This window comes from Hakea prostrata, chromosome 9, assembly GCF_041222555.1.
Source record: "Hakea prostrata isolate BN-2017 chromosome 9, UWA_Hpros_2, whole genome shotgun sequence".
Taxonomy (NCBI): Eukaryota; Viridiplantae; Streptophyta; class Magnoliopsida; order Proteales; family Proteaceae; genus Hakea; species Hakea prostrata.
The window spans coordinates 8,008,399-8,018,749 of record NC_142608.1 but is presented as its reverse complement, the minus strand read 5'-3'; the positions used below and the strand labels follow the sequence as shown (position 1 = coordinate 8,018,749).

The 10,351-nt window shown below is 41.0% G+C and overlaps 1 protein-coding gene across 1 annotated transcript; it reads right to left on the bottom strand.

The window, feature by feature from the left end:
* Positions 1-5,399: 5,399 nt before the first annotated feature.
* On the bottom strand, positions 5,400-7,596 carry LOC149004455 (uncharacterized). The gene is made up of 2 exons (XM_089169446.1): positions 6,405-7,596; positions 5,400-6,304 (listed from the first exon to the last, which is right to left on the bottom strand). The coding sequence occupies exons 1-2, from the start codon at positions 6,912-6,914 to the stop codon at positions 5,534-5,536; spliced, it is 1,281 nt and encodes a 426-aa protein (XP_089025572.1). The 5' UTR covers positions 6,915-7,596; the 3' UTR covers positions 5,400-5,533.
* Positions 7,597-10,351: the final 2,755 nt, after the last annotated feature.

The window sequence follows — 10,351 nt, the reverse complement described above, 5'->3', positions numbered from 1 at the left end:
ACCGAAATTTCGGTCGATCTGATCGAAATTTCGACCCGATACCATATCGGGCCGAAACGACACATCGTAGGTTATAAATTACCCGATTCGACCCGTTTCGACCTACCGTGAGTTTCGACGAGTTTCGAGCGATATCGCCGGGTGATTTCGACCTAATTTTGCATTTTTGCTCATTTCACTTGCTTTCATCCCATTCTACACCTAATTTCTAGTATTCCATTTCCTTCAAACTCTTGATTTGCTCCTCCATTTGTGCATTTTCTCAAATCTTGCAAGGTGAGTAACCAACTTCCTCATTTTTGATTTTGTTTCATTTGTGCCTTAAATCATGTTAGATTGCTTCCAAATTTATATATGTTTACTTTAGAGTGATAATCTATGAATTTGTAGTGTCAAAATTATTTTTTGATTCTTCCTACTATTTTTTATTTTTCTGTTATTAAAAATTATTTACTAAATTATGTATATTGTTAAAAATGTTTATGTATAGTACATGTATAAGCTTCAAATGGATGTATGTGAGAGTTGAGACACCATATTCTGTGATGGTGTTGAATTAATTTTTTTTCTGTTAATTATGTAATTTTACTGTATTTAATATATATTTAAATAATTAAAAAAATATATTTAAATATTAAAAAAATAATTAATTTCTGTTTTAAATTTAAAAATAGGAGAGTATTAGTGGAAGCATGTATGCAATTTTTTGAGCATGTTGTGGATATTTTTAAGATAGTTAGTGTGTATTTTATATATTTTAAAATTATTTATATATTAAAAAAATACTTATATAGTTATACATATTTTTTTTAATATTTAAAAATAGGAGGTTATTATTAGAAGCATGTATGTCATTTTTAGAGCATATTGTGGAGCTTTTCAAGATACTTAGTATGTGTTTCTTGTATCAGGCACTCTATTTTAAAGATGTCAGACATAGCTTGGGATCATGGAAGGCCAGCGACGGTGATAAGAGGAAGAGTGAGTGTAATTCTTGCAAGAAACAAATAGGAGGAGGTGGGGCCACTAGATTGAAGGTGCATCTAGCTGGTGGCAACGGGGATGTAACGGGGTGCCCAAAGGTGCTGTAGAGGTCAAGAAGGCAATGGCCTCATATATTAGTGGTGGAAAGCAAAAGAGGAAAGAGAAGAGAACACGAGAGGGATGAGTTCGAGGATGCTGTTTAGATGACCTTCCGGATCTCGAGGGTTATGGTAGGGATGAGCCGGAGACGGTGACCCGATCCGAGGCCGATCAGTGAGGAGGGCGATGATGATGAGTAGGGAGCAACGAGAGGATTGATGACATCGGGGAGGCAACGAGAGGTGCGGGTTGTGGGTCCTCTAGAGAGCCGGTAGGTATGGGAGGTGTAGGTGGCTCCCAAGTCCCTATGAGGAGGTCTCGAGTGTCGAGGCGGGAGGCTCCTATCCCACGGGCCCCTACAAGGGGTCGAGCTTCCTCGGCACATCCTACGGATCCGGATCTTGAGATTCTTCGCAATGATCCGGCCCTATTGCGAGGCACGAGCATAAACGAGAGAAAGTTGAAGCACTTATGGGGGAGTGTGAAGGAGAAAGTGGGGATGGCTTTCTCCAAATGGGCGCATTACCATAGTGTTCCAGCACATACAGCTCGGGGGCCCTACTACGGAGATATGATTGAGCGGATGGCGAGGCTGGGAGTGGTGTACGGGCCCCACTCCATATGAGATATACAATGTGTATTTGCCTAAGCATAAAGAGGACATAAATGAATACATTAAGGGATTAAAGCCCATGTGGAATCATTATGGAGTGACTACGATGGCTGATGGTTGGACTGGTCCCACTAGGCAGTCCATCATCAATTTCATGTTGAATTGTGATGGGAGGACGGTGTTCCTCAAGTCGGTAGATGCATCCGGTGAGAAGAAGGATGCAAAATACATTTACAAATTCTGAAGCAAGTGGTGAAGGAGGTTGGAGTGGAAAATGTAGTTCAAATTGTGGTGATAATGGCTCCAACTACAAGAAAGGCTGGGTTGAAGATGCAAGAGAACTCCAGGTATCTAAAGTCTAAACATATAGTATTAATTTTCATTTGTAAATACATATATTTACATTACACATATACATGTACACTTTATAACTTTGTATTGATGGCTTGATGCCTTGATGGATGGACGAGATATAGGCTCTTTTGGACTCCTTGTGCTGCTCACTTTGCATTGACTTAATGTTGAAGGAGATTGGAAAGGTCAAGCTTGTGAAGAATACGGTGGACCAAGCTCGACATGTTAGCACCTTCATATATAACCACACCTATGCATTAAGGATGATGAGGGACAAGTGTCGGGGTGAGTTAGTGAGGCCGCATAACCGTTTGCTACTAATTGGATAGCACTGCGAGCTTTGAGAGTAGGAAGGCGGCCTTAGGAGTATGTTTGCATCGAGGAGTGGTTTAACTGGAGGGTTCTTCATCGTGGGAGGAAGGAGGCTCGGTTGACTATCCTTGATGAGGTTTCGCACAATGTGAGGATAGTAGTGAAGATGCTTGAGCTCGTGGTGAATGTGTTGAGGATGGTAGATCAGCAAAGAAAACCTACTCTAGCACACATATTTGCTGCGGTAGATAGGATGAAGCGGCAAGTTGCTCGGGTCTACCCACGCGCAACAAGAAAGTCCTTCAAATCATCAACGGTAGATGGGAGTCTATGTTGCAGCATCCTTCATAAGGCTGGTGAGTTGTTAAGTTGTTAAGTACTTAAGTCTAGTATTTAATTTAATTTTCATTATGTTATCACACTATTAAGGCTTAAGCATTAACTATTCCCTTTTATAACATACTTTTTCTTACACGACATACTATTTAAATCCCAAGTACCATTACAAGGACAATATTGGGATGAGGCAAGATTTGATGGATGCTGTGCAAAGCGTAGTGGAGAAGTTCGAACCGGATACGGCTAAACAAGCGGTCATCCTTATGGAGGTGAGATAGTGATTAGAATCATTTGATATTCACAATTCGTAGTTTTATACTAAGTCATTAACCTAGTAAGTAGTAACTAGTAAGTAGTAACTACTAAGTACTAACTAGTTATTGTTTTTCTCTTCATATATTAGATAAAGGCTTTTAGGGATGCCACTTGGGAGCTTTGGTCGTCTTTGTGGCTGTATCGGACGGAAACCGCCCTGCAGGCAAGTTCATTCATTTATTTCATTATACATTATACATTTAATTATTATATTCTATGATTCTATCTTTAATATAGTTATTTAAGTATTAAAATGACTTGGAGTCTATGTTTGTTGCAGCTGAGTGGTGGTTGCAATTTGGACGTGATTCACACAACTTGAGTAGGATTGCAAGCAAAGTGCTCTCCCAAACATGTTCCGCCCTGGTTGTGGCGAAATTGGAGCACCTTCAGCCTCATTCACTCAAAGAGGCGCAACCGATTGGGTGTGAAGCGTCTAGAGGACCTTGTCTACCTACACTATAATATGAGGCCGAGAGAGGATCATATTAGGCGAGGATGGACGGAGAGAGCACCAATATCGAGTTGGCCGACATATTTGAGATGGATGATGATGATAACCCGGTGGTTGGCTGGATCGGGGATAGTGGAGACGGATTCTTGGATGAGGATGGAGGTCTTCCCAATAGTCGGTTGCGGAGGAGATGGGGGCTGATGTGGGGGACTTCATGGCCCGGGAGGGGAGGCCACATGCGAGCCCGCCCGTCCCTTCGTGCCACACCCTAGTGCATCCACCCGAGTGAGGATTTGATTTTCCGGTCCGACACCGAGATGAGGTGACTCGGGCCTCCGGCGATGACGATGATGGTGATGATGATGACGGTGATGGTGATGATGGAGGGGATGAGGAGGGTGTGGGACCTCGTGATCGGGTTCGCTGATCCTAGGGAGAGACCACCACCACCACCCCTGCTGGCGTGAGAGTCAAGGGGGAGGACACCACCGAGATTCACGGAGAGAGTCGGTTCACCCCGCGACACGGTTCGACCATCGGCTGCATCTCGAGGCAAAATGTTTCCTCTACATATTCGAGGAAGGGGAAGGGGAACGCTGGCTGAGCACAGGACACACCATCATATGGGTCCTACCGTCCATCCGATGCCGAGGCTTGTGGGATCTATGAGATCGATGAGCATTGATGATACTAGAGACTCCTCCACCTCTAGAGGATCCGGATGGCATAGGCCTCGAGTCCTCATATGATCCCGTGGAGAGTATTGGTTCTACCGAGTCGACTTATGGTTATGGTCCTTATGGTTATGGACCATATGGTGTCCCTCTGGCTATCGTTCGGGGTCGGGCCGTCCCCGACTAGAGCCTTATGGTTATGGAGCGGCCTATGGAGCTTATGGTGTCCCTCCCACTATCGATTATCGGGTCGGCCACTGCGACCTTATCGGTATCCTTATCCTTCTCCTAGTCCCGAGGCCGGCGGGGTGGTCTTTCATTTGTTGAGCGGATCTTCCACACTATTCCACGGCCACAAGGCCCACCACCACCAGTTCCTTTGGAGATTCACAACTTCCCACCGTTAGGGAATCTTATGCATGTGGATGAGGCCACATATGAGGTGCGTTTTTGACTATGTCCAAAACTATATGGGGCGGGGGCAAACATCATGGGAGTTATATTGTCATTTGTATGGGGTGCGGACGGAAGAGGGAGACCTTGAGGCTTGAATAGAATAGACTTGTAAGCAAGTTGTAAGTTGTAAGTTGTAACTTGTAAGTAATAACAATACAACTTCTTCTCTGATTCATGTACTATATACTTGAATGTTGGATGTTACATTTCGGTAGTTTTTTAGTAAACTAGTAGTTATTATAGTGTTTATTATGTTTGAAATAGCTAGTATGCAAAAATCCAAATCAATTTGAGTGCATTTGAGGCTCGAAATTGAGTTTTCAAGAATCAGGAAAAAAGTATCCAGTTTCGGTCGAAATTTCGACCGAAACCTCAAATTCGACCTTTTCCAAGGTCGAAATGTTTTTCAAAAAATTTTTTTTTTTGGAAAAAAAAAAAAGAAAAAAAAAAACAAGGGGACTGCCAGTGCTATAATCAAAGTTCCCATCATCAACTCCTCCTTGTGCTTTCCTCGCAGCTGCTTGGGCCCTTTTTCTCTCTTGCAATGCAGCCATTTTCGCTCTCTTCTTTGTTTGTGCAGTGACAACATTGGAAGAGGCTTGAGACCTTGTAACTCTTTGAGATCCAATGCTTCTTTGAGACTCATTTATGTCAACAGACTTTCTCTTTGACTGCAACAAACAATACCTACCTATTAACAAAAATATTAACAAATTGTACTACTGATTAGTAAAATACTGGCTGTTGAAATAAACTAAAAACATATTTACCTTTGTGTTATATGCATCTCTTTGGCAACCTCTGGAGTTATGCCCCACTTGTCTACAAATACCACACTTTGACTTGCTACTTTTATTTAGGAAATCTGATCGACCTAATTCACCCGGTTCCTTCCTCCTATTGGTCCTAGGCCTACCAGGTTGCCTCCTCAAATCAGGAGGTTGCATCACACCAGAAAAACAAATCCTTGTTAATTTCCAACTCTTGTAAACTTGGAAGTGGATGAATTATCCCACTGTATGTTTGTCTCAGTTTCTCAAGACTAAAGTAATTGTCACAAAAGTCTTCAGGGTCTCTCCTACTATGTTTAATACATGCAACTGCATGCTTACAAGGTATGGCAGAGACTCTCCAACTTCCACAATGACAATCCCAAGTGTTCAAATTCACCACTATCCTAGAAAATCCATCCAACACCTCAAATTGGTTGTCACCAGCAGCATAAACATTCAAGAATCTTGCATCGGATTCAATCACCTTTAACTTCTTCTTCACATGTGGTGTCACTCCATCTGGAAGGCAACATGCATATGTGTACTTCTCATGTAACCTTACCATCATCTTCACCCTTATCTCATCAACTAGTGTGAGGATAGGTTTGGCTCTCAATGGCCCAATCCAATTGTTGAATGACTCTGCCAAGTTGTTTGTGTTAAAGTCACACTTGCACCTACTGTCAAAGGCATGTTTTGACCATTCTTCTGTGGGGTTTGCCATCAACCAATCATGGGCTTCCACACTTAAGGCCTTCATCTGCTCTATTGTCTTTTTGAAAACAAACTCATTTGTAGCTTGAGCAGCTTTCCAAAGTTGTGTCTTTAAAAGAAGGTTCTTATACTTAGCTTTCATGTTGTTATACAAGTGCCTACAACATATCCTATGGTGGGCACTAGGAAATACATGGTTGATGGCTTGTACAAGACCCTAAAATATTCAATATAATATATTAGCACAATACACTAAACTATCAAATAAAAATAAAAAAAGAAGAAAAAAATCAATAAAATGCATTAAGCTACAATACCTTCTGCTTATCTGTCATAAATGTCAACCCTAAGTACTGCATTTCAATCCTTAGTGTCTCATCTAAGCATAGCAAGAAGTATTCCCATGTGTCTTTATTCTCCACTTCCACCACAACAAATGCAAGGAGAAATAAGCTACCGTTCCCATCAAGTGAGGTTGCTGCCAATAGAACCCCCCCATATCTTCCCTTGAGATGACATCCATCTAAACCTATATAAGGCCTACAACCAAGGATGAACCCTCTCTTACATGCATCAAAGCAAATAAATATTCGATTGAACTTGGGTTCAATTGTTAAGTCCTCTCTTGCACATGGTTGTAACTTGATTATACTACCTGGATCTCTACTTGCTACCAATTCACAAAAGGTAGGTAGTCTGGCAAAAGCAGCCATGTGATGTGCTTTGGATTCTCCTCTTGCAATTAACTTAGCTCTGTAACATCGATGCTTGGATACTTTAATACCAAACTTGTCTTGTATATAGGTAACCATGCTAATGGTCTTCATATGTGGTTCGGCCTTAAGTTGGCAGCCATTACACTTGCAATCCAAGGGGAATTTGCATTTGCATTTGCGTCAACAGTAAAGCAAGTGTGATCAGGGCCAATAGACTTGATCTTAAAAGTCACTCCATCTCTTGTAGCAAGTGCATGAACTTTCCAAGGGCAACCATCAGCCTTGCAAATTGCGGTGACCCTTTTGCTCTCATTCTTCAATCTCAAAATATCAAAACCTCCTTTGATTGAGTGCTCTTTCAAAGCATTCCTGAAGCAATGAACATTTTCAAACAATGAATCTTTTTTAAAATCTGGATCTCCACCCACAATTCCTATGTTATCATCTTGGATGTGCCACTCATCCAAGACTTCATTTTCATTAACTAAAATTATTTGATTCCCTAGTTGTGGTTGCTCTTCCTCTTCTTCTTCTTCATCTCCTAATTCACTGTCATCGTCTGATGATCTCTCTTCTTCCTCACTAAAGTCTAAGTCTAGTTCATCATCATATTCAAAATCAGTGTCTTCCTGGTCATTAGGCTCAACAATGGTAGTTGATTCAGCATAATTATGTTCAACACTAATCTCTGGCACAACTTCGGATACACTAATGGTTGATGGCACTGTTGTAGAAATACTGCCTTCAACATTTTTTCCAGCTGGTTGCTGTTGAACCCTTCTGATTGGCTGCTTTTCAACCCTTCTAACACTAGGATCCATAGTTTGCCTTGGTACTAAAGGACAAAGCAAAACATATATCAAAAGTGAAACAGCCTTGATGCAATGTAAATGTAGTTGCACAAATTTATTACTGAATAAAAACTTTAAAAAATAGATTGAAGTCTGCTGTCAACCAATGGATTAATATTCTAGTAGAAGTCAAGAGAAGCTCAATACTCCTAAAGCAGTTTCAAAAAAAAAAAAAAAAAAAAAAAAACACAAAGTAGTCTTAATATTGTGCGTTCAACCAAAATACAAAACCGATTTGAATGGACATTGATAAAGGCTAGGAAGATCGCATGGTACTCAAATATTCTTTGAAAAAAAATCAAAAGAAAACCTAGAGAACGTCACAAAGAATTAAAATAAGAATTAAAATAAGAAAAATGGGTAGTGGATGGAACCCACAAAGACTAAAATTCAAAACCAGCTACTTTAAAAAATTATAGTTGAAACAAATCTTGCAATAAAGTAGGAGACAGATGGTTGGTGAGAGAAACAAGTGAAGTTATTTACCCTTCTCAAGGCGACAGATGGTTGGTGAGACACGAGTAATAGCTTCTCCTAAAAATATTGAGTTGCTCCTGTATCTAGTGTCTTCACTCTTCAAATGTGTGTAGGGAGAAACGAAAACCAATCCTGTGCAAGGACAAAACGGCTGTCTTCAAACGCAGCGAGAAAACGGTTGAAGGAAACGTGCACAAAGAGAAATAACCCTAAACTCCCGATTGTATGCAAGGAGAAAATGGTTGAATGGAGGGAGAAAACCTTCAACCGTTTTCAAACGCAGGGAGAAAATGGTTGAAATGAGAAGTGAAACGATTGAACGATTGGGAGAAATGAGAAATGAAAAGTGAGAAATGAGAAGTGAAACGGTTAAACTCCCAATCGTTCACAAAGTTAGTCTTTCTTCTTTTTTTTTTTTTTTTTTTTTGGGAAATGAGAATAGATTTCTTTAATAATAAGTCAAGGGTATAATAGTCTTAGCAAAAAGATGACTAACCATGTAATAACCCTTCTAACAGAATAGGACCTATGTGTTTTTTAAACATAAAGTGGGGTGTCAGTGCTTTAAGGCCTCCATTTTGGGGTGCCAGTGCAATTTGCTCTTTTTATATTTATACTAAAATTACAATTCTTGAATTAGTGCTTTTATAATAGTAGAGTATGATATGATATAAAGAAAGACCAGTAAATCATATCAAAAGAAACCTATTTAATTGAAAACTAAATTCACTAGCTCTTTATTCACGGCAACTCGGGCGACATGTCGCCAAAAGTCGGTCGATATTTGCAAACCTAAATATCACAAAACCAATTCCCCAAACCTAAAGTGTCGGATTTCTCACTTTCTCCGTTTCTCGTTTCTCGTTTCTCTGCAACTCTCGCTCCTTCCCAGCGATACTGGCCGTCAAACATGTTGCCATCCCCAAACCACTTGATCTCCTTAGTTCCTTGGCTTGAGAATTGAAGATAGCTCTGAGTTGCTAAAGGAGTGCGACATTGGCTCAGATCTTATGATTGGAGTCATCAACACCGGAATCTGCAGATGGAAGAGCTTCAACGATCGGGGTCGCGTTCCTAGCAGATGGAGGTCCCTAGCAGGAAGGGTGATTGTGTGGTTTCGCAGTTTGGTGACCTAACACGTAATAAGTCTGGTTATCGATCCCTCGTCTCATGGAGCTATCCTTTACGGTTGGACTATTATTCTCTTTCTTGTGATTTTCTTTAGCAAATTCCTCAGCAATCAGCTGTTGTGCCTTCAAACTGGTTGGAGAATGATCAAAAGTCGAATGGTTAGAAGTGTTTCGTTTAGAGATCGACTGATCCATAGGCTGATTATCTTCCTGATTGCTCGGTTGAAAAATGCCTGACATCGCTGGGAGTTCAGGATCTCCACTGGCTATTGCCATGAAGAAAAGATCACGGCCAATCCACCATGGAGGTGGCTCTAGTTTGGGTGCCGGAGGTGGGGGTGGAGTGTGGAGGTGGTTCTCGCTTGGGTTCCGGCGGTGGGGTGGTCCGGTGTCATCGAAAAAGTCGATGACGGCGATATATCGCCGATAACCGGCAACATATCGCCAACTTAATGTTAAGTCGGTGTCGCTGGGGGGTATCATGTCGCCCCAAGCGACACCTCGAAATTTTGCCTCATGTCGGCGATAAACTCTCAACTTGGATCCATTAGCTCCTCATTCGCCAAGAAGTGAGGACTAAAAACACCAAGGTGGGCCGGGCCGATCGACTCCTTTGGTCCGTAAACCCATTGGGCATTTCTAATGACCCTTTTCTTAGCAGCTTAAGTGGGTTTTCACCAATCTTAAGTAGCCCATCTAAATGAAGTGGCTTTTGCCCCCCTTTACTCAACTTTTGATCCACCCATTGAAAACCAATTACAAAATTGGTTTAAAAATATTTCAGAAATTCAAATCTTTTCTCTCCTTTCCTTTCTGAAAATGGGAAGATTTTGTGTTTATATTAGACACGTGCAAAGTATCCAATCATACCAAAATAAAATAAAATAATAATTAAATTATGTGAATTATAATATATACTTCATGATCATTCATGGCCATTACCATGAATGGGGTTAAGGTCTTTCAATGGATTAAATCCAATTCATTCCAAAGAAGTGAATATGAGAGTTACTTCTCCAAGTAGTGGGGAGGTTAGATCAAGGGGGTTTATTCACATTAGTGGAGGAGGGACAAGCCCATTGATTCTCCC